Genomic DNA, 23,498 nt, shown 5'->3' with positions numbered 1-23,498 from the left:
CCCCCCCCCCCCCCCCCCCCCCCACTTTTCTCCCTTTTTGTGCAGTGAACCATACTACAACAAGCACTTTCTTGATACCCCTTGATTAAAGCTTTCATTCATGGCTGAGGTTTACCAGCCGCGCGTCAATTCTGCTCGAGGGGTTCCTTATCCTTCTTCCATGTGTTCAATGCTAGATGATCCGGCATGTTATCTAGATAACCGACTCCGAGTGCTAGACTACCTCATATACTTCCGGACTGTATGTAGCACTCCGGCAGGTAGGCTAGGAGGTAGGAATGGAGTATTCCAGCAGAATCGTACCTAGAGATTATTAGGGTTACTAACATCAGGCAAGTTGGTTATTTGCTGGACTGTGTTTAGTGGTAATTGGTTCCAGAAAGATACTCCACTCGCTCGGTAAAGATCGCTCAGATGGATCCGTGTGGGGGTTGGCCATCTCCTGTTTTGAAATGGTTAAGTACGGAGTACAGAGGAAAGAGAAAATGAAAGAATAATGCTGATAAAACAAAACTCACTCTGTCTGTCCTTTTTTCTTTTATTTTCTTTTCTTTTTCCTTTTTTTTTTTGCCTTTTTTTTTTTTTTGCCTTTTTTTTTTTAAAAAAAAAAAAAAGCTCTGTGAAATGAACTTAGTCTTCTGCAAAGCCCCTGTAACTACCTACATTTGTTACACCTCTACCTAGGTAGACAGGTCGTTATAGACGTCCTATGAAGCCCCCAAAAAGTTTATAGTAGGCCTCTTAGGGACTTTATATGGAGTAAATTACCTAGAATGGCCAGGATCTACCTGCCTAGGTACGGAGGTACTGATAGCGCATACGCATATGGTAAATTATTATTAATGGCTCCTACAGTCACTCACAATGATCAACGAGTCAGAGGTGCGGTAGATATTGCTTTTTTCGAAAAGACGAGATTGTCATGCTCTATATACATACAACTGATGCATCACATCATCAAAGTATAGCCGAGTAAATAGATATATACATCAAATTAAAACTCCACTCGGAACCGCTTGCTCGTCCGGATCCGCTCGCCGTACTTCCAGAAGATAATCGGCAGCGGCGCTAGCGCAACGGCAATAAACGCCAGGAGCGAATTCCCCCAGCCCAGACCCAGCGTTTCGTACATCTTCCCGCCTGCCAGCGGCAGGACGGCTCCCAGCAGCGATCGGAACACCGTGTTGGCGGCGATCGCTGACGCGGAGTACACGGTGTAGGCGTCGACTAAGTAGGTTGACGTGGTCATCTGTAGCGTATTAGCGAGAAACTTCGATATCTGGGCGAAGTCAAGTCAACTGGGTCACTCACAAAAGAAATCAACATCCCAATCCCCATGAAAGCCGTGCCGATAATCGGCAAAATCCAGTGGTCTTTCTTGTCCGCTGTCCAGCCGTACCAGAACAGCGACAGCGGGATAAACCAGGCCCCGATGATCATCGGCGGCAGACGGTATTCCGGCTTAGCCACGCCGCCATTCTTCACCGTAAGGTACTTCAGCAGCCGGTCTGACGTCGCCCCCAGGCTAAACAGCCCGATCATCGACCCGATCCCGATGCCCAGATACGCCAGTCCTACGCTTCCCTGCGAGAAGTGGTACTGCTCCTCAAAGACATCTGTGATGGTGGTGAAGAGTAGATACAGGTACCCGTAGATGACGGCCACATAGAGTGACAGGAGGAACACGATCGGCGAGAGGAAGAGCATCTTGGTCGGTCGGACGATCGAGAAAACGAACAGATCGCGCGGCGAGCGGCCCGTGTCCAACGCAGATCGCAAGTTCGGGTTGCCCGTCTCCTTCCGCAGGCGTTTGGTCTTCCGGTCTAGGATTATATAGGCGTAGGACTCGCGCATGAAGACAAGCGTGTTGATCGTGACCGCGCCGCCCTGGTCAGCCAAGTCAGCAAAAGCAAACTCCATATGCCATTCGAATACGGAAGACGTTTGACTTACCGCGATGGCCAGCACCCAAAAGGTCCATCTCCAGCCTTTGGCCTGCGTCAAATATCCGCCCGCTAGGAATGTCGTTAGAAGAGCAACTAATGAGACAGAGATAATCGTCCTTACCGACAGGACCAATCACTGGTCCTAGGAGAGGGCCCAACGCCCATGCAGCCATGGCTCCTCCGCGCTTCTCCTGCCGGATCATGTCGGACAGCGAGCCGGCACCGATCGTCAACGGGCAACTCCCCGCGAGGCCCGCGAAAAGTCGAAAGACAATCAGACTGCCCATGTTGGGGGCCACCGCGCAGGCCACGTTGAACACCGTGAAGAGCACATTGCAGATGTTGTAGAGCGGCATGCGGCCGTACAGCTCCGAGAGGGGCGCGATGACGAGCGGGCCAAAGCAGTATCCGAGCAGGTAGACGGAGACGACGAACGAGGCGAGATAAACGTTATCCGACTTGAAATCCTCCATGACGTTGGGGACACCGGGAGCAAACATCGAGGAACCGAGGGGGCTATACAAGTTAGCAGTCCAGCCGAAAAGCCATTCTTATGACCTGCAGTAATGCAGATACATACGTGAGCAATGTGATGATGGAGATGGTGGCCGTGGCGATGAACTTCTTCCGGAAGGGCCAGTTCATAGGGTTCATCGGATCGTCGGGGCCATCCCAGTCGACAATGTTCGGGTCTCGAGGACTCGACTTGTCATCTGCCGGAGTCGAGCCGCGTTCGACATCGTCGCCCTCTTCTCGATATCCTGTCTTCTCGTCGACAGCCACCTCCTTGGTCGTGACATCCCCGATTGTTGACGATTCTGTTGAATGAGGTCAGCAATGCATCCTTGCTCTGCTCTATCTTCCGCTCATTTGTTTCCCGGAACAAAAGTTGGATAAGAACATACCGTTGCTGGCTGCCATTTTGGCCGAAAAATAGACAGACTCAATCTATTTTTCCACCACAGTAAAGCGATTGCTCCAGCAGTTCGTGGTGATGCGTCAGTCGGGTATTATTGTCCTCCGTACTCCTGACGTGGGGAAGCAACTCGTTCCCACCTTCTCCACACGAGAACCAATTTATTGCCGGGTAGCAATCGTGGGGAGCCAAGCCGCCACCCAGTCTGCGCAGACGCGACGATACGGCCGCTGGGAGGAGAAGCAGGAAGTGGTGCGATTTAACCGGGAGTACTCCGTAGGAGAGCGATGGCCATGGTTGCAATATACTCGGCCGGTGGAAGGCAGGAGAACGCTAGGATCTAATATACCAGCCCTGCCCGGCCTTACCGCGTCTATCTCCGTGGATATTTACCGTAGCTTGGGGTTTTTTTTATGAACACCCCTTGCTGACGACGAATAGGAGGCATCGTGAGGAAATAATAGTTCGCGGCATCAAGGCGGTTCCGAGTCCATGGGCATAGCATAAGTATAACCGCGGCGCATGGACGCCATGTGACAGTCGGGTTGCATTGTGCACCCAGACATTTATGACATTAATGAAAAGCGTGGGGTCATTAGTCAGGAGATGTGCATAATGCACAATAATGCATGTCGAGTCGAGGACGGAGATGGAGGAGCTGACTCCCGATCGATGTGCATAAAACTTGGCTCTTTCTAGCGCATCCATCTGGCTCCAATCGGCGGGTCGGCAGTTCTCCGTGTTTCGGCTGTCTTCCGGTAAGCATCCCGATTTGGTAAAGCCTGTTGATGTTGTCCATAAGACATCTGCAGAGTAGAATTCAGTCAGGGTATTTTTAAGGATATTTATTAGGTAGTGAAAGGGTCAAAGAACTTTGTATAGATAGCTGTCCCTAGAAGGAATATATAATATACAAGCTCTTGCAGCGGCGCGCATGCGTGCGCCGCCTCAAGACCTTTTTATCAACATAGTTAGGGAGGCTTACAGGGGCTCTATGGCCAGTTGTCACTTCATGGGGGCTCTATAGGCGTGGGCAATGAGTAGACCTCTACACTACATCCCAGAATAGACAACCTTGACTCTAAGTATGCCTCCTGCATTTGGCTTTTCAGTTGGCGACTTCATCGCAGGCATCAAGCTCGTGAAAGATCTCATCGATGCGCTCAACGAGACTGCTGGAGCAAAGCCTGCGTATCGGCGCCTGGTTTCAGAACTGATCAATCTCGAGCGCGCCTTGGCCCAGGTTCGGGATATACCGGTCGATCTATTAAACTCACCTCAAAAGATCTCGTTGGAGCAAGTAGCGTCACAATGTCAGGCGACCATTGAGTCTTTCTTGCTCAAACATGCAAAGTTCCAATCATCCCTGGGGGATTTTCCGACCGCTTCAAAATTGCGGACTAACCTCCATAAAATCCAATGGGCTCTCTGTAAAGACGATGCGATTAATCAGCTTCGAGCAGAAGTCACCGGACACATATTAGCAATCAATACACGAGTTCATTCACTGCTTCGAGGCATTCCAAGCCGTAATGGAAGTCCGGTTCCGTTATGTTCCCGGACTGAAGAAGGTCAGGAACATGGAATATACGATCATAGAGAAGCATAGTTCTCGTCCACTGGATCTTTTCGCCCCGGCCGAAATGTGACAATGAGCATGGTATTTCGGAGACCGCTCACAGCGATGTCATCAGGTCCTGGATGTCAATTTGAGAACAGGATAAAGCCTGGACGGGAGATGACCGAGATTCAATGGTAAGTTGTCTTGCCTTACCAATCGTCCAAAAGCTAGAAGAGATATCAGCGTGGCCCATGAGAGTAGGGGAATCGCTTGGCTGTAACCCAGCCAGTGTGACCATTGTGTTTATGCCATATATGATGCTAACAAACAATAGTGCAAATCCAGATTGCCAGATATGGTATCAGCGGCCTGCGGAGACAGAATCCACACACAACCTGCCCACTTCTGCTCCTGCACTAGGAGAGAGCAGTCGTCCAGCAAAGATTAAATCACCCTGTTCAACCATAACAAGCTGTACTGCAAATCCAGACGACAGAGAGGATGACGAGATCCACCAATTTCGACGTGTGCGGGTGCTTCATCAACTGAAACATGACGTAACGAGACCTCAATGGAAGAGAGCAGATGATGTTATCAGGAGTTTGAGAGAACGTATCGAAGCAATGAAAAAGAGGCATGGATTTGGTCCCCTCAATGGCTGAGGTCATTGAAGATACCGGAAAAGAGAACCTTGAACAAGAATTGAAATCCTCAATAATGGACCGTGTCAGACAATTAAGGGAAAGAATTGAAGAGATAAAAGATCGGCAGGGCTTGGGTTGTACAATAGATCCACGTCCAGTTGTTCAATGGGATCGCTTTGAAGTTATGACAGGCCCGGATGGAGGACAACCGCGAATATTGAGATCCTCGGGTCGACGTGGGGTAGATGCCAGGTCGAATGGGTTCAATGTTTACAGATTCTAGGATTCTCTCAACTTTCCCAGAATCGAGGAGTCCAGCTTTCTCGGTTCTCTTATGAGAGCCCTTTTGAAGATAAGGACATTGAACGCAGCAGAAACGATTCATGTATATCCGAGGCATAGATGCTACTGGTAACAAATGTTCCTTCACCGATAGACACCATGTTGGCTCAAGTCTGGCAGGATATCTTGCGCTTGGATCTTGTGGAAGGTGGCAGTCGAGAAAACTTCAACTTAGTTGACCAGCACGTGCGTAGAGATCTCAAATTCCTACTAGCGAACTACTGTCCAAATTCCTTCGCAACTTCATCTTATAAAAGTTCTCGTTTTATCAGCTCCTCCAAAAGCTTATCTTCCTCTCCTAAGTAGGGCAGATTTTTTTTTCCAAATTAGGGCTGAATCGAGTTTATACTATGGGCTAACTGCGCTGTTGTTTTGGCTTTGGCCCTTGCTCGTGTTTAAGGACCTATTGCTGTCCCAATCTCATATATTAACAAAGAAATAGGGATGACGGCATCTGAATGTTCCGGAAGCACATTACTCTTGTTAAGATACGTAGGGAGGTTCTGATCGGCGACCTCTAGAGACATAGGCGGTAGCTTTAAAGTGGCTTTTTACTTAAGCGGCCTATCTACATTTGACAATTAAAAGAGCATATCTGGGTATGGAAGTGACTCAATACTAGAAATGGAAATATTATCATTAGATTTGCCGTTATTATAATAGAGATCGTAAATTCCTGGTCCTTGTCAGAGGTAAATTTCGAGCCAAAATTATTAATGTTGAATCAGACCTGTGCTTAAAAGACTATATGTTCAGGTACAATAGAGTCATACGTGACCTTATCTAGGTCTTTTGTTTCAGATATTCGTTTTCATCTCCTCTAACTTGGCTTTCCTGGGAATATCCAGGGAAGAAAAAACGTCGCTGGATGGTTTAGGGAGATCACATACAACAGGAAGTCGAGGAGGCAAAGAGTGAGTTATACGTACGCTAGTTATGTATAATGTTATGTATAAAGATGAATGGACAAGGCTATAATAGCAATCATCTCTAGGTATCTTTTCATCTTTTCTTTTCTTTTCTTTTGTTTCGTTCGCAGCTGCGCTCTTCGACTCCTGCTTCTGTTGGCGAATGCGTTTCCGTTCCTCGGCGGCCGTTTGAGAAATCTTTGCTAACAACTGCCCTCCGCTTAACAACATTTAGGATCGCAGTTATGCCCGTTCATTTAGACTAGTTCGACTAGAAAGGACATTGCATCATTCCTAAGTTATAGTTTATAAGTAAGTTGTTCGAACAGCATTCCACTGCATACATGTGACGGGCCCAAAGGCAAACCGTGTTAATATCCTATAACAGGAGGTAGCTTACAAGAGGTTTCGATGGAGAAGAAAAGAAACAGAATCAGGGGCAGCTGTGCAGAGGTTATGAACCACAGGTTCATAACTGTGAACCAATTAGAGTCAATCCGATCAATCCGATGGTCAATCTCCATGACAGCCAATATGACAGTCAATCCAACAGTCAGTTATTTTGACAGGTCCTCTTAGCGCTCATTTCACATGGGCTCAAGCCCGAGTCCTCCTATAGGCTCTAGCCCGTGACAATACATAACAATCCACCAGAGGGGCGGCAAGAGGTGGCTTTCCGAGTCTTCAGCTGGCTTCATATGCACGGTGGAAAAAGGAAAGTTACCACACAAGCACAGTTCTCGCGCTAGCAGATCAGATGTCTTACAACGTATACGCGCAAAAGAAAATATGATTGTTCAACATTGTATTTAAACTCGCTCATCTCTAATTGTTTCTGATCGAGTTAATGTTTTATCGAACTTTCGGATTCCTGCATCATACTAGTGTCTCTCGCAGCACTTTCCGACTTCAGGCTCCATAATTCAAGCGTCAACGTGCCAAAGACAATGGTAAACCTCACTGGTCTTCTTATTTTTGCTTTTTTCGTGCACATTACCTTAGCTCTGCCCTGGGTAGAAAACACAGCGTGGAAACGGAACGCCAGGGCCAGAAAGCACCAGTGGACTGATAAATCGACATTCTCCTCATTGCCTACAACGGCGTGTGTAATCGGCAATGCGGTTTCGATCACTGCGCCCAAGCGAAATGTCTGGGATAGTTTGACAGATGCAGAAACCGCAGCAGTAACTCAGTGGCTCTTTGCGCAGCCGGACTTGAACTTGACCGCCAGTAATTCAGCTGGCGACTGGGACAATACAGTGTCAGTACAAGTATGCTCTGGTGCCAACTTACGGCAGCTAAATAGGTACAGGTTGCTGGTTGAGTTGATGTATCCCAATAAAACGGATGTGTTACAATACCTTGACCGGAATGGGACGGCGCCAACGAGATATGCGCACGTTGTTATCGATCATCGCTCTTCCATCGATCCATATTACGCCGACATCCTCGTAGGACCCTTACCAGTTCGAAATGGGACCACCCATTGGAAACCTTTAGAATATCCTTACACCCGGAAAACACAGGGCCGGGTGCGCAACCTGGACGCTGATACGAGCACGCTTCTTCAGTGGCTGTTCAATATCAGTGCCTCCATCTCAGACATTACCCTTGAGCTTTGGAATGGTACTGCGCTTGGCCTTAACAATGACACCATCAGCCTCACGGGTATCAGCCCTTTCTGGCAGGACGATGGTCGAATTGTGGGTTGGTATACTTTCGTCAACCTGCCTACTGGAGAATTTGATACCGTATCGCTCCTGCCTCTGGGACTCTCTTTCAAGTGCGATCTCACCGGCAGAGATCCTTCCAAGTGGAAGCTTGAAGGCTGGGTGTACAATAATATCTTCTATGAGAGCACACATGCGTTCAGAGCCGCTTTCGATTCCCCCGGATTTGTCAAGCTTGGTGCGAACGTCGACGGAAGCTGGGCAAGCACGGATCAGCAAGGTCCAGTTCTGCCTCAAGACACTGCCTATCCTCCAGTTCCCATTGCACCAACCGGATCGCGCTACGCGGTTGATATAGAGCAGAAATATGTAACCTGGATGGACTTCAGCTTCTATGTTGGGTTTTCACATGACACTGGCTTGGCCTTGTACGATATAAAGTACAAGGGCGAAAGAATCATCTACGAATTAGGGCTTCAAGAAGGCCTCGCTCACTATGCGGGTAAATATCCCAAAAGACGCCTCTAGGGACATATGCTGACCCTATCTAGGTATCGACCCAGTGCAGTCTGGGGCTGCGTATTTGGATAGTTTCTCCGGATTCGGACAAGATGCGTTTGAATTGCTCAAGGGCTATGATTGTCCCGTCTACGCTACTTATCTGAACACATCAGTCTATATTTCCGAGACGAGTGTTCCTTATCCGAATAATATTTGTCTCTTCGAGTTTGACGCAGACTTCCCAATACAGCGGCACACGAATACCAAATTCGTGAGCAACACGAAAAACATTTATTTCACAATACGGTCTGTATCGACCGTGGAAAATTACGACTATCTTTTCAGGTAATGCATGGGAGAATTATAATACTTGGTGCCTTGCTGATGTTGATACTAGCTACTCCTTTTTTTGGGATGGTTCAATTAGTGTAGAAGTTCGCGCTTCAGGATACATCCACGGAGCCTACTATGCGCAAAATGAAGACTTTGGCTACCGCATCCATGATTTTCTATCGGGATCCATGCATGATCACGTCTTGAACTTCAAAGCAGACTTCGATATTCTTGGGCGGGAGAACACAGTGCAATTTGTTAGCCAGGTCCCAGTGACCCGATCTTTCACTTGGTCTGGGAACAAGACCCGCAATACGATGATGCTGCAGCGCACCTTCCTGGAGAATGAAAATTCAAGTCGCTTTAATTGGGCTGAAAACGCAGCCACTCAAGTTCTCGTTGTCAATAAAGACAAGCCAAACAAGTATGGTGAATACAGAGGCTACCGAATCGTGCCTTACACTGGAACAGCACATCTGACGGTGCAAAATTCGAGTGAACTCGTCAATTCTGCACAGTGGGCTGTTTACGATATACAAGTGACCAAGCAACATGACAGCGAGCCCCGATCCGCACACCCTTATAATCTCGAAGATGTGCATAATCCGCCCATCAACTTCGATCACTTTTTCAACGGCGAGAGCCTCACTCAGACCGATCTTGTCGTCTGGTTTAACCTTGGCATGCACCACCTTCCGCACACCGGCGACTTGCCTAACACAGTATTTACAACAGCCCGCTCTGGCGTGCAGTTTGTGCCATCGAACTACCTTCTTAGTGATCCAAGCAGGCAGACCGTCAACCAGGTGCGTGTGAACTACAGAAGTGGTAACGCCATTGTGGTGGAGGCTTTTGACCAAGACAACCACACTTGTTCTCTGGATTTTGAGCCAGCGGAGCTCAGCCTCTGCAGTTATAACGGAGAACCCCTGCCACTTTGATGAGGAAGAATCCACCATGACCAGTCCTTTTCGCCAACACGGGGGGAAGAGCCACAACTCATTGGGATTAAAAAAAGCAGCGTCGTTTTCAAGGTAGTCTCGATAGTCTTTAGCCCTATTAATATATTCTTAGACCGTAATAAAAATGCCTCGTGATATTTAATCTGGCCCGTTCAGAGAGTCGCTCAAAATCTAGTCGCAGTGATCGCTCATCGCAATGAGACTGGCATATCTGAATAAGTATCTTGTATAAACATGTCGAATTAGTCTTCAATTAGATTCATCTTAGTGTAAATTCTATCGAGAAACACTGGTTATAAACTTATCTTGACTTTATTTTGCTCCTTTTAACAATTATACGGTTAGCGAACTGCCAGAAACGGCAGCGTTCGACGCCGTTTTTGGAGTCTCTCTAACCGCCTTTCCCACCACGCCCAAAACCCCCAAGAGAACCATTGCCAAGTCAGGCATCACGAGAGTGTGAATCACGTGAACTGAAGAGAGTGCGTGAAAGGAGGCGGGAAAGTGTGGTTAGAGAGACGCAGAAAACGGCGTCAACCGACGCCGTTTTGGGCAGCTGGCTAACTGTATGATCATTAAAACTAGTAAAAAATCAACAATAAGATTTGATTTAATTAAGTCAATTTTGCTGGCTTTCTTAAACTCTCATTAAACTCACCTTTTAGAAAAAGGACTATATTATTTAGAGGAAATTCTTAACCTTATTCTATATTTTATTATTATATAGACGACAAAGGATGGATCTATATACCTATGGTCCGGACGAGGGCAGCAGACGAAGCGGAGCTAGACAGGAGAACCTCGCTGAGAAGATGCATTCTTTGCACTCAATTCTATCCACTTTCAAGACACAGATGCACAGAGAGAGGCTGAGATAATGATACATGTATCTCTCTAACAACACAACAGAATGATGAAATCAAGAAAAAAAAAACCCTCCAACAACAAGTATGTTCTAACAAGCACAGCCATTCTGTTTGCAGCTGATGAATATGCGAATGCAATGATGAGGTGTGGCTTCTCCTCCTATCCAACTCAAATCATCTAGACCACAGTTCCTTTGACCTGTTTGACCGTCTTCACATTGATATTCCTCCACATCAGCACAAATATAAATGCCAAAGGCAAAAAACACAACCCCGCAACACACAAACGGCGCATGACGTCTCCATAGGCCCGGATGATGGCCTCCCTCACGGGACTGCCCATCGGGTACTGCAGCTGGGTGGTGATGCTGCTGTAAATGGCTATTGCCTGGGACTTGGCGTTGTCAGGAAGATATTTCTGTAGAGCGCCCGGCATGGTGTTGGTATAGATTGCCGCCGCCACGGTCTGTCCGATGGCGCCCCCAATGCTGGTGAACAACCCCAAGAAGGCGAGAACGACAGCCACCTCGTAGTGTGCGGCGGCTGCCATCACGGCGATCTGTTCGCAAATAACCAGTGTGCCACCCGACAGGGCAATGAGAATCTGGCACATGATCACATATCCGATGCTCTTGTCCGGTTGGCGGAAATGGAGCATCAAGGCGGTCCCGAGAATCTGGATGGGAATGGCAGAAAGGGCGACATATTTGAAGTTTCCAGTCCCGCGAATAACACTGTTGCAAAGATCAACAATGAAAGACAAGCAAGTGAACCAAAGCAGGTTACTGACAACCCGATTATGACAGAAAAGAAGCATGAACCAATATTGTAGATGTTGTAGACGTAACCGGCATCCGCGATGCTTAGGTCGTAAACGACCTGAAGGTACGAGGTGAAATATATATCCCAGCAGCTGCAGAGATCATTGGTTAGTTGTTCAACTTTCACCGAAGAACAGATAAGGATGGCATACTAAAAGCTGATAAATAGAATCGCCCCCAGCAGACAACCGCCCAGGACGGTCTGGTCAATCAGGAGGCGGAATGGAGCAAAGCAGACAGGAGCAAAGAACTTCTCCCAAATCAAAAACACCGGGAAAAGCAAGCCGCCCAGGATAATCATCACGACAATGTGAGGGGTCCGCCACTCTTGCGCAGACGAAGAAGCGAGGCTGAACGGGAGCAAGAACAAGGCGAATGCGGCAGAGATGAGGATGACACCGACGACTGCACCAGTCTAGTCAGCCATTGATTACAGACAGTATCTGATTAAGAAGTGGGAGACACCGACCGTCAAACTCAATGGCATAGTGACGAGCCGACTCCCACACAGTCCTTCCACTCTTAGCCTCAGGCACATAGCCAAGCTGGAGGGCTTTGCGACGGTTGATGAGGAAGATGATGATCAGTGGAGTGCAGACTGCCGGGACGATGATGGCAAACGATCCATAACCCCAGCGCCGGGAGCTATGCTTGTAGAATTGTTGGGCGGCCGCGGGACCAGCGAAGGTGTTGGCGATGTACGGACAAGTGCTAAAAGCGAAGAGCCATGCTCGATTCTTAAGCGAGGATGTATCCGCCATTGTGACATCCAGGACATAGGCAATGCCGTCGTATCCCACCCAGTAGAATACCTTGAACAGTCTCTGTTAGTCACACATGCCACCTCGACCGTCATGGACTTCCCCGAAACTGACCTGAGCCGCGGCGTAGGTCTCGACATTGTTGCATGCCGCCATCATAATCAGCCCTGGATTGCAGTCAGCAATTGATCGTCGATCGCGACCTTCTGATCTTAAGAGGGCCACACCCAGAGTTGCCAGAAAAATCATCAAGACATAGCCTTCAGTACGGCCCCAGATGTCGATGATTTTGGCAATGGGCAGCTTGGCCACAGCGCCGATGACGCTGGAGATGACAGTGGTGGTTGCGGTAAGAGGATGCGCCGCAAAGGAGCTGGTCACATAAATGTTGAGATTACCACTGATTTGCTGCTGAAGCGAGTTCACGTAGAAGACAAGGAAGATCCTGCCGAGTGAGTTAGCCGCCAGCCCTTTGCGGGTAGTCTGGTCGCTCTCTTACGCGGCGTATGCCAGGAGCAAGGACTTTCTAGTCCATGCGGCCGTCATGGCCTCGATTTTCTGGACACCCCGTTGAGGATGCTGTTCGACGTCGTGAGCATAAGGCTCCTTGTCATCTGCCACCGGGCCGCGAGTTGTCGCCTCAACGGCGGCATTTTGGTGGCCAGGAGCCTTCTCCTGGTTCTGAACTGAGGCAGCCATCTCCGGTACGTGGTCTCGGAAGATGATTGTGAGCGCGCCGCGACACGGCCGCGGCGTGTAGAACAGGTCTCGCAGAAAATGATGTTGAAAAGTTGGTAATCAGTGAAGAAGCTGATGAAAAAATGCGCAACTAGAGTGCTGTAGAGTATGATGAGCGATGATTAGTGATGGTAGTGGAGAGTTGTAAGAAGGAGGAAAAACAGGAAGAGGAAGAGGAGGAAGATAAGGAGGAAGATAAAGACAGGATGGACATACATGTGCATGACGTACTTCGAGACCTGGAGGCTGGAGTATGGGATATGCCCACGGGATGGTGACTTTGGTGAGCTTTGGACCCAAGGAACCACCCATCCGGCGGCCCGTCCACCCGAACGACCCACGGTTCACGAGTCGGCAAAGAGGCTCAATCGAGAGCTGATCAGCAAGGTGCGGCATCCTGATTCAATGCGATCCAACGTTCTGCCAGGCGAGAAATGAGGAAGAAAAAAAAAAGACGAAGAAGAAATTGCCGTTCGCGGAAAGGAGAGGGGAGGGTGATGGCGCTCTTTCTTTTTTTGGCGAAGTGGGTACCTGGAGGATCCCATGATTCCTTCCCATATCATGATAATCTAATCAATCTAATCAGATCAAGACAAGAGAATAACACTACGGAGTAAGAGTACTCCGTATACCGTCGTGATGTTCTTCTAGTGACTTCAACTGGTTGCTCGATTCCTTTAGTTCATGTACTGTGCAAAAGATCTACCAGTCACCAAATCTATCCTACGGCACCTGCAGCTTGGTGTATGCACACAGCAAAAGTCAGACAGCATGTGCCAATAAAAGAAATGTGCTCACGGTGGTCACTGAAGTTTAACTAACTCTAGGGAACTCTTTCCTCGAAGCGCGGAGGGCGCCTGCCTACTTACAGCGACTGTCACGGTCTGGTATGGTTCCAAGGTTGCAGCGGGCTCCACCCGAATCACTGGAACAAGGCCATCCCACCCAAGGCTCAGTTATCCGCGCCCGAACCACTCAATGAAAACTACAAAATGGGGACTGATAAGGAAGAACGAGCGACCGCCACAGTTCTATTGCTGATGATCTTCTACAATAGAGTCACAAAGCTGGGTATCCTGTCTTTAAAGTATGACAAAATATGACATCATAGCAATTTTCAAAAGCACACTGACTGTTGTACTCGTATAGAATTTCGACTTAAAGTTAGGTCAACCCTACAACACTCCCACAGATCAAATAGTGCTGTCAATAATCCGAGTCAGCATTCAAGTATGTGTCTAGTTGGATGAATGCGCAGTATTCGTTACTCAAGTCGGATGTCTCTGCTATTGTCTTCGATGAATAAAAAAATCAGAAGGATCAGAAGCAGAAGGAGAGAGACATATGAAAAGGGAAATAGCTTTAATGGAGAACCATCATTTCATTCAGTGGCCCATCTACAGTAATTTGAAACAACGACAACTCTGTCACTAAAGTACTACAAGAAATGGATTGACCTCAAGTTGAGAAGAAGGTGATCAACACAAGTCTCCCCTTTCTGTTGACTAAATCACTCTATGATCGGTTCCTATACTGATCAGAGTTCAGCACTCGCCTTTACTAGTACACTGTCACTAGGATTATCTCCAAGGTAGAAGATACCCCAATAGTCAAATCAAACAAGATCCCACACAACCATTTAGCTTCTGCCAGAAATAGACAGCATAAGACAGACACTCATTTCGTCTGCCAGCCATACCATAAGACATGGATTAGAGATTCGCAGAACCCCTGGTTCACGTCATCACCTCTGCTCTACCAGTTACCAGACCAAAAGATTCTTCGGGACTTCTTTGTTCCTATCGACAGGAGCCTCTTACTAAAGAAGATTATTAAAAAAAAATCTATGGAGGAATTTAAAGAAATATGAGAAGCGGGGAAGGAAAGGTAAAAATAGAAATAAGAATAATAAATAATAAAAAACCTATAATATAGAAGCTGTGGGCAGATGGTCCCCAGCATGAAGGCATCATATTCTTTCCCTTATATCTTGCCTCTAAAAGATGAGCGGGGCGATTCACATAAGGTTTGGTCTTATCTAAACTACCTAGGTATAGTTACCGTAAGTCAAGGAGTTGCCTTGTCCGGTTTAGCGCACCAAGATTTTGCCTAATGGGGTTAGGCGTTGTCCTCGCTGCTCTATATACGGAGTAAACCATCTACGTTCAACTTCCCAACGTCCTCATTTTGTTCTGGTTTTGCTGCTGAATTGAGCACTTCTTCGGATGCGTGATGTTTGTTCGCTTCAGCCCCCACGCCCGGAACAGTTAGCACTACTGCTCCTCCACCGTTCATTCTAGACCGCAGATCCCATCCTTTGTGGTCACGGAAATGAAGCCTGAACTGGTCTACCGGTCTCCCTGAAGGAATGATGTTGGTGATGTTTTGGGTAACGTCTGAAAACCAAGCTACGCGGGATTTGCTACTCGATTGGAGTGAGTCACCCTGTTAATCTACACCTTGGTTTATCTATATCCATTCCCTATCTCCATGGACTAAACAGACTGCCTACAGACATGCCAATATGATTCGAACTGTCTTCCCTTCGTTGGCATATTTTTGATACCTCGTCAACGCATTGGGCCACCCACCCCTCGCCATTGTCGCATCCCGTAACACCACATCTTTTGACCGTGGAGAGTGATGGTGATAGCACAATTCCATCCGCGGCCAATTCGGGACTGCTGAAGACCAATGGCAAAAATCTCTCGTCACGACGATTTGAAACTTGTGTTGCTGCGCCCGGGCATATGACGCGTACAATATGAGAGGCACGGTTTGCCGTGCGATCGGATGTCGCCAAAGCGCAGGCACAAAGTATGTTTTCTCTTTTAGAGGCTATGATGGAAGAAGGTTGCTGTGAGGTTGATGTGCCAAAGACAGTGTCAGGAAATTGCTCGATGGTTTGCAATTTGTTCAGCTTCTGCAACCTGGACCAGTAGAGATGACTGAGTCTTTGCGACCTGATGGGAAATGCCCCTCTATTGGATCAACGTATACTGCGCGCAACAGTGAGAACTTCAGCCTGAGAGTTAGACGTCGGGGCATCTTGGTCAGGATTGGTCGTGTCCGAATCATTGTAATCATGCTCCGAGAGCAGTTGTCCCCACTCATGCCCACAGCAGCCTCAGACTGGCGATACTTGTCCGGATAGCGTCTCTTGAACAGTTCCAAGAACAATAAGATCCTCTCTTGTGTATCTTTAAAAGAGGATGTGCAACGGGCGGATCGTCTTTCCTCCAGTTACCCGCGTCACCAGCACGGAAGTAACGACTCTCCATTCGAGTCTGCCAGAGGTTCCAGCTCCCACTCTAACTTCTCAATCAGGCCCGTGAATGGGCGACAAATCGCAAATATCTCCGAGTTTCAACAAGGACACTTCTGGACAGTAGAAAAGAATGAATAAAGATATGTAGATATCGTATCCGAGTGGAAAACGTATCTCAGGGTAGATACCGCGACTTGTCTTTTGGTAGACACGTCGTGCCACGAGCCCACCACTACTCAAGAATCGCTTGAGAGTCGAGACAAGAATACCAACACATTGTCGCCTCTTAATATTAGGAATTTAAGAGTTACTTTCTTTTTCTTGTAGAATCCTTCGCATTTGTCTGCCGGCCCTTCCTTGTCTCCCGCTCTTTTTTTGCGAGCTTCGCTATTGGATCTTGTGGCTCTAACTGCCGGCCCGTTGACTTGGTTCTCCAACTCTTGTCTTCAGCGGGTTGTCCGCAGTCTTTTCGACTTTCCCATGTCAACAGATGGCTGTCCAACCGTAGCTCCACGGCCGCCATCGTCACGCGCACGTTTTCGAGCAGACTGTTTAGTTTGCTGGTTGTCCCCAACAGAACGCAGCTCCCGCGCCGTAGTTCCCTCTGCATCCACAGCACCGGCGTCAGAAGATCCATCGGTATCCGTGGCTTCATCGCCATCGTCGTTCGCTCGTTTTATGCGAGATTTTGGGGAACCAGCAGGGGACTTGTCGACTTTTGCGCGCCAGCTGCTTTCCTCACTCACAACATCAAATTCGTCACATTTCGTCGTATGTGTGATATTGACTACAATAACTCGGTGTGCCTCATCTTCCGTTGACCATCTGATGACAGGGGCAGGCGGGTGCTTTTTTGAATCCAAACAGAAATTGAGGAGGTGACGTCCACAGCATGATCCCCGAGGTAGCCCATTGCCTGGTTTATCGATTCCTCAATCTCAAATTCTTCAACCTTATTCACCTTAAGTTCAAACCCCGCCCACTTCTTTTTTCCATCGGCATACACCATCAGATCTAGCCTTTTCTGCCCGTCCTGAGATTCACGTATCTCGCCGAGACAAGACCATCCACTGGGGATTAAGTCTCGGAAAGCGGCAAAAAGCTCCCATTGAAAGATGACTTCCGCAGGGCCGTCTTTATTCCAGGCGTCTCGATTGGTGAGGATGTCCGGATCGAAGTGTCGCAGCGCGATTTCGAAGAGCTGGAGGGGCTCTTCGACTTCATCTCTTTGCAAGCGAATGTGGCGGCGGGGAAACACTATATCAATGCACGCTCGGTATATCAACTTGCTCGTGAAGCCTATTATATCCAAATCGAAGACCGAGAGAATCCCGATATTGAGTAGCGTCCCTAGTCTGACTGCGCCGCCGCGCCTTTGTTGCTTAACCACCTCATCGATATCTTCCTCCCACTTCTTCCACCCATGTCCTGATAGGATTTTCACTAACCTACGCAAAATCCTCTTCAATCATAAATCTCACGCCATTCATGTACTTTCGGTATTGTTGTTCAAAGGTTAAACTCCAGTCACGAAGTGTTGGACGATGTTTGTCGTGAAGCTTGAGGAGTGCCATTAGAGATGTCCTCCACTATCTGATTTAATCCGTCTTTGAGGTCTTCACTCATGCGCCGAGAGAAATCCGTTTCATACCTTCTCAGGATCTTCCCCATTTCTTCCTCAGTTAGAGGAAAAAGGTAATGGAATGAGGCTTTGCTAAAGCCTGAAAAGCGCGTAAGGGGCTTCTGCCCGTCCCGACCGTTGAAGATTGATTTCCAGTCCAAACTTTTCAGGGCAAAAGTCCCAACTCCTACCCACGGGATCCAGTTTTCTGAAAGAAATTCGAAAAACTGTATCACTTCTTGTTCCAATCTGTCGGTATGGAACAGACCCTGAAATTCGTCAATCAGGAGGCATATGCGTCCTGATCGTTCGCCACGATTATTCTCTGTGCCTGGGCCATGATCGACTTCCAACCGGCTCTTGAAATCCTCCGACGGCATGGATGGGTCCCAAATATTTTCTTGGAAAAATATTCGTAAAAGCGATCTACTTCATCTTCCGCATCCGTCTTGTCTGGTTCAACCACTCTCCTCATCGTGAGGAAGACAGTCCGGATACCCTGCTTGCCAAGAGTCTCTCCCAATGCTCGCAGAAGGGTAGTTTTGCCCGAGCGATACGGGCCGTGAATGACGGCAGGCTTCCGGTCGCACACAGCGTTGAATACGTCATTAAAGGGTTCGCATTGCGTAGGTGGATATTTCAGGGCACGACCATATATGTCTAAGGGCCCTGATACGCAGATCCAGCTTGCAGGTTTCTCCTCGACAGAAATGGTTGGTTGAGGCCCCCCACGGTCAAGTGAATTTGGTGCTTCCACTTCTTGTACTTTCGTTTGGCGATGGCCACTTTCACCCACTGGGGACTGCGATGACTGTATTGCACGCTCGGATCCTGCTCCCGTTAAACGCATTAGTTGATAAACAATGATGCAGCTGAGCAAGTTATCAAGAAGCGCTCATGACCGACAGTGACGTACCTGGGAATTGGACCACGAGATTGATAAAGAACTCTTTGGCGTCCATCAACAGGGCATTGACGTCCTGTCTCGTTCTTACAACGGGTAATGATTGTGCCTCACTTTGGTCATAGATCTGCTTCAGAACTTCATCAATAGCATCGTCGTGTGCGTCTTTAATGTCCACACGATAGAATGTTAAGCATCTCGTATCTGCAAACACTGGTTCGAACAATTTTCTGAAGTCAACGAATAATTCTGGATATTCAGATATTTCAGATATTATGACCCGAAAAGCATCTCCAGCCAGATCACCGAATCGCACACAGCGTAGAGATATAGGGAGGTTGATGTTAGCTGTAGAGCTGTCCATCGTACATCACTGTGGCTCTCCAAAGGTCTTCACTCTCAACCTTCGACTAGCAGAGGCATGGCGGCTGTTCAAAAGTCGTGGAAACGGAGAAGAAAGCAGGTGGCTAATCGTGCGTGCAACGAAGGGGAAAGTAGCCCCCTGACCTGGCGTTTATCCCCTGGAAAGTTCAACGGGTTGCTCTCACCGTCTTTGCGACCGACGGATTTGATACCGATGCGTTCCCGCGCGCCAAGGATTGGTATGCCCACCTGACCCGGCGGGGGGATGTCAAAGCCGTCTTAGACGTGGCGGTGAGACAGAAGCAGCAGGAGAAATAATCAGCGTGAGCTCGAAGAATAATTACCATGTAGGTAGTTGATTTCAGCTAGCGAGGAAGTCTACATATGTATCTGGACAGATTCTGTACTCCGTACTCGTACTGAGGTATGATGCAATCAAAATCTCGTTATCTCGTGGTTTGGGATCCACCAACCAATTGGATCCTTGCGATGATCTCCATCAGTATGGATTCGGCTTATCTGGCGCGTTTAATTAATTCATTCCTTACCCAAATTAGATCAGGCACACGCATTGCCGGGGTAAAACCCCGGTCGGTCCTTATCTACGGATCCGCCGGTCGATTTTTCGCCCACCGCTTATTTTTCTAGCTTATCTCACCTACGGAGTATATTGCTTTTATCCCAATTCTGATCTGCACTATATATTATTAGGGACATGTTTCCACTACGCCTACAGTCGCAGATCTGAGAGCACTTCTGCTGGTGGGAGACCCCTGTCGAGGACCAACCAGATGGCGGGGATGCAGAATCCCCGCAGAGTTACGGTTCCTGCGCCGAAGGACCCTGAGAAGCAGGTAAGCCGATCTCCCACGCTTCACCCTCAGAACGACATGCGATGTTGATCTCTCTCTGTAGGTCGTCGCGGTTCTTGATTCCTCCTCCCCACGCTTCTCGAAGCGTCTCCGCCCATTCTTTGCTGTAGCGACTCCGATAAAAGTCGCTCTCTTGGCGATCCTTTCGGTCGCGTGCCTCGTTCTCAACCTCTCACGTGTGCTCCCAATCACGTTATCACGTACGCCATGTGAATCGCAGATCAATACTAGATATGAGGACGGCAAGCTGGGCGCTGTTGCGAGCGAGAGCTCGATATGCAGCCGGCATGGGATCGAGATGCTTAAGATGGGTGGGAATGCGGCAGATGCGGTGAGTGAGGATAAGATAGTACCTTTGGATTCGCAGAGGCTGACTTAGATTCTAGCTGGTTGCGACGGTGTTCTGCGTGGGCGTGATCGGTAAGGAATAAGCACGTGCCATGGAACTACAAGTCTGACACCTCGCAGGCATGTACCACAGCGGTATCGGAGGAGGCGGCTTCGCGCTGGTCCGCTCACCCACTGGCTCGTTCGAGTTTGTCGACTTCCGCGAGACTGCGCCTGCGGCTGCGTTCGAGGATATGTATGAGAACAACACGGCTGGCTCTGTCTACGGGGGTTTGGCAAGGTGCGCACTTGTGGGAGTTGGGGGAAACATGCAAGCTGATTGACGATTGTAGTGCTGTACCAGGCGAGGTCCGCGGTCTGGAGTATCTCCACAAGAAATATGGTGCCCTTCCCTGGTCGACGGTGCTGCAGCCTGCGATTCACACCGCTCGCAATGGTTTTCCAGTTACAGAAGACCTGGTGCGGTACATGGAAGCGGCCGTCGGCAACGGAGAAGATTTTCTCTCCAAGAACCCGACCTGGGCGCTGGACTTTGCCCCAAACGGCACCAGACTCGGCCTCGGCGACACAATCACTCGGAAACGATATGCAGACACCCTAGAAACGATTGCCAACCAGGGAGCCGACGCCTTCTACTCTGGTCCTATCGCGGAGACCATGATCCGAGCGGTGCAGGCTGCCAACGGCACGATGACGCTGGAGGATCTGAAAAACTACACCGTGGCGATCCGGGATGTCGTCGAGATTGATTACAGAGGATACAAGATTACCAGCACGACGGCTCCTTCCAGTGGGATCGTGGGCTTGAATGTCTTGAAGATCGTAGAAGGATATGACCCGTTCTTCTCACCGGGAACCGTTAACTTGAGCACGCACCGATTGGACGAGGCGATGCGGTTTTCATATGGCAAGGTCAGTTTCTAAATAAATACTGACCTCTGGACGGACTGCTGACTCCGTGAAGCGAACCAGCCTGGGTGATCCGTCATTCGTCGACGGCCTGGACGAGTACCAGCGAGACATGCTGAAGGAATCGACCATTCGCGACATCCGCCGACGCATCTCCGATTTCCGCACGCAGAACGTGTCGGCATACGATCCAGATGGAATCGAAAGCCGCGATACGTGAGTCTTGACGTGTGTCACAATGACTTGCTGAGCTGACAGGCTATAGTCCAGGAACCTCGCATATCGTGGCGGCGGATCGTTCTGGATTGGCCATCTCCTTGACGACCACGATCAACCTGCTTTTTGGGAGCCAACTCATGGTGCCTGAGACAGGGATCATCATGAACAACGAAATGAATGGTAAGACGCCTTAGAACCCGGTATAAGATCTCAGTCAATCTGAGTATTCGTCTCCAGACTTCTCCATTCCAGGCTCGTCCAACGCGTTCGGCTACGTCCCATCGCCATCCAACTACATCCGACCGGGCAAACGGCCCCTGTCATCGATCACACCCATGATCGTGACGCATCCAAACGGAACGCTATATTTCATCACCGGCGCCGCAGGCGGCAGTCGCATCATCACCGCCACGGTGCAGAGTGTCATCCACACCCTCGACCAGGGGCTGACAGCCCCTGAAGCCCTCGCGCAGCCGCGGCTGCATGACCAACTGATCCCCAACCAGGTCACCTTCGAGTACGCCTTTGACAACGAGACGGTCGCGTTTATGCAAGGCCGCGGCCACAACGTCACCTGGGTGCCGGCCGGTCAGAGCGCTGCGCAGGCCATCCGCGTTCTGCCCAATGGGACCTTTGAAGCGGCTGGGGAGCCGAGACAGGTTAATTCGGGGGGGTTCGCAATATAGACTTGTTTCTTCCGTATATTCTGGGTAAATCTGCTGGTTCACTGTCCTGTCACGATGAGATGATCATGACCATATGTATATATATATAGGTGCTCCCACTGCACCAATCTTTGCGTACGCTAAATGAATACGTCTGGTTAAGCTCCATGTACTACCTAGGTACAATGTATCAATGTACTTACTGTAACAAATCTATTTCATTCCAAGGTTTGGTCCCCGGAGACTGCAATGGCAGATCGCCAACCGAGTGGACCAATCAGATGAAGCCGTCATACAAGCAGACTAGGTACGCGACGACTATCTGGAAGCGGGTGAAGAGCCATGATGGATCTTGATCGGGGTCCTTGTAAGGATTGTTTTTCATTTACAATAGAATGGGTTGGTTAACAATGTCTCAGGGCTCGCGCGAGTATGTCACAGCGATTGGAATGAACGAGATTCAATGGGCCAAGTCATATGGACGACTTCGAATGAACTTTCATCGATCAATGGAGCGTCCTGAGACACCCGATGATTACATTGATTTGCTGGAACGGTATCTCGAACTTGCTCCATATCTAATTCCGGCTTCCGCCAGCGGCGGACAGTCGACGACAACAGTCTCCCACCCAGATCTCCATCTTGATAATATATTTGTAGATCCTGAGACAAGGCGTATTACCAGCCTGATTGGCTGGCAATCAGCCTCGATCTCTCCTGCCCTTCTCCAACAGAGATTTCCACAGATGCTCGAGCCGTGTGAGTGGTCCCAACCGCTCCAGTGAGGGTAAGGACCAAAACACAGACCCTCTAGCTTACTATCAACAACTGGTAAAGGAGAGAGATCTTCTGAGGTGGGCGACTCTCAACGAAGACCATCTTTCGGTTCGGACAAAGCCCATCTTCTTGGTGCCCAGCTGCTGGGACCGGGAAGATCTCTTCTCGCTGCGGAATTCTCTGATCCGTGTCGTGGCGGATTGGGCGGCCCTTGTGCCGGATGGGAGGCCGTGTCCGGTGGAGTTCAGCCGCGAAGAACTGGAATCGCATCAAAACGAGATGGAGATCGTCGAAGGGATCTCATCGATGATGCATCGGCTGCACGATGAGGGGCTGATTCCGCTTGGTGGGATGGTCCGACCGGAAGATTATCAGCGCGTCACGCGGGTCAACCATCGCTTCAGGAAGAGATTTCTCAATCTAGCAGAGGACAATTGGCAAAGAGCGTTGCACGCGCATGTGTGGCCGTATTAAGGAACATGACATCGACTCGGAATAGGCAAGAGACCTAGTGAACAGCCAATTTCTTGTTACCGTAGATATCTGCGTGAGGAACTGTTATTATGTCGGTCTTAAGGGGGTT

General features: G+C 49.0%; 8 protein-coding genes across 8 annotated transcripts; 4 read left to right on the top strand and 4 right to left on the bottom strand.

Annotated features, from left to right (window-relative positions):
• Nucleotides 1–994: 994 nt before the first annotated feature.
• Nucleotides 995–2,867, bottom strand: VTN77DRAFT_4806 (uncharacterized protein; the record flags this gene model as incomplete). The annotated part of the gene is made up of 6 exons (XM_069420906.1): nucleotides 995–1,249; nucleotides 1,312–1,887; nucleotides 1,954–2,015; nucleotides 2,068–2,462; nucleotides 2,527–2,764; nucleotides 2,852–2,867. The coding sequence occupies 6 exons, from the start codon at nucleotides 2,865–2,867 to the stop codon at nucleotides 995–997; spliced, it is 1,542 nt and encodes a 513-aa protein (XP_069277373.1).
• Nucleotides 2,868–3,949: 1,082 nt separating this feature from the next.
• Nucleotides 3,950–4,843, top strand: VTN77DRAFT_4805 (uncharacterized protein; the record flags this gene model as incomplete). The annotated part of the gene is made up of 2 exons (XM_069420905.1): nucleotides 3,950–4,175; nucleotides 4,758–4,843. The coding sequence occupies 2 exons, from the start codon at nucleotides 3,950–3,952 to the stop codon at nucleotides 4,841–4,843; spliced, it is 312 nt and encodes a 103-aa protein (XP_069277372.1).
• A 2,421-nt stretch (nucleotides 4,844–7,264) lies between these two features.
• On the top strand, nucleotides 7,265–9,762 carry VTN77DRAFT_4804 (uncharacterized protein; the record flags this gene model as incomplete). Its single annotated transcript, XM_069420904.1, has 4 exons — nucleotides 7,265–7,578; nucleotides 7,630–8,489; nucleotides 8,539–8,833; nucleotides 8,886–9,762. The coding sequence occupies 4 exons, from the start codon at nucleotides 7,265–7,267 to the stop codon at nucleotides 9,760–9,762; spliced, it is 2,346 nt and encodes a 781-aa protein (XP_069277371.1).
• A 1,065-nt stretch (nucleotides 9,763–10,827) lies between these two features.
• VTN77DRAFT_4803 (uncharacterized protein) lies at nucleotides 10,828–12,930 on the bottom strand (the record flags this gene model as incomplete). Its single annotated transcript, XM_069420903.1, has 6 exons — nucleotides 10,828–11,383; nucleotides 11,440–11,562; nucleotides 11,623–11,875; nucleotides 11,940–12,282; nucleotides 12,346–12,676; nucleotides 12,731–12,930. The coding sequence occupies 6 exons, from the start codon at nucleotides 12,928–12,930 to the stop codon at nucleotides 10,828–10,830; spliced, it is 1,806 nt and encodes a 601-aa protein (XP_069277370.1).
• Nucleotides 12,931–13,029: 99 nt separating this feature from the next.
• VTN77DRAFT_4802 (uncharacterized protein) lies at nucleotides 13,030–13,365 on the bottom strand (the record flags this gene model as incomplete). Its single annotated transcript, XM_069420902.1, has 2 exons — nucleotides 13,030–13,068; nucleotides 13,186–13,365. The coding sequence occupies 2 exons, from the start codon at nucleotides 13,363–13,365 to the stop codon at nucleotides 13,030–13,032; spliced, it is 219 nt and encodes a 72-aa protein (XP_069277369.1).
• A 288-nt stretch (nucleotides 13,366–13,653) lies between these two features.
• On the top strand, nucleotides 13,654–14,131 carry VTN77DRAFT_4801 (uncharacterized protein; the record flags this gene model as incomplete). The annotated part of the gene is made up of 3 exons (XM_069420901.1): nucleotides 13,654–13,713; nucleotides 13,797–14,056; nucleotides 14,119–14,131. 3 exons carry the CDS (start codon nucleotides 13,654–13,656, stop codon nucleotides 14,129–14,131), a joined length of 333 nt encoding a protein of 110 aa, XP_069277368.1.
• A 4,010-nt stretch (nucleotides 14,132–18,141) lies between these two features.
• On the bottom strand, nucleotides 18,142–19,126 carry VTN77DRAFT_4800 (uncharacterized protein; the record flags this gene model as incomplete). Its single annotated transcript, XM_069420900.1, has 2 exons — nucleotides 18,142–18,689; nucleotides 18,775–19,126. 2 exons carry the CDS (start codon nucleotides 19,124–19,126, stop codon nucleotides 18,142–18,144), a joined length of 900 nt encoding a protein of 299 aa, XP_069277367.1.
• Nucleotides 19,127–19,925: 799 nt separating this feature from the next.
• VTN77DRAFT_4799 (uncharacterized protein) lies at nucleotides 19,926–22,159 on the top strand (the record flags this gene model as incomplete). Its single annotated transcript, XM_069420897.1, has 8 exons — nucleotides 19,926–19,979; nucleotides 20,041–20,328; nucleotides 20,384–20,417; nucleotides 20,466–20,625; nucleotides 20,678–21,257; nucleotides 21,310–21,470; nucleotides 21,520–21,653; nucleotides 21,711–22,159. The coding sequence occupies 8 exons, from the start codon at nucleotides 19,926–19,928 to the stop codon at nucleotides 22,157–22,159; spliced, it is 1,860 nt and encodes a 619-aa protein (XP_069277366.1).
• Between the last annotated feature and the right edge of the window lie 1,339 nt (nucleotides 22,160–23,498).

This window comes from Rasamsonia byssochlamydoides (assembly GCF_041956645.1).
Source record: "Rasamsonia byssochlamydoides strain NRRL 3658 unplaced genomic scaffold VTN77scaffold_34, whole genome shotgun sequence".
Classification (NCBI taxonomy): domain Eukaryota; kingdom Fungi; phylum Ascomycota; class Eurotiomycetes; order Eurotiales; family Trichocomaceae; genus Rasamsonia; species Rasamsonia byssochlamydoides.
This window is presented reverse-complemented; position numbering and strand designations above follow the sequence as displayed.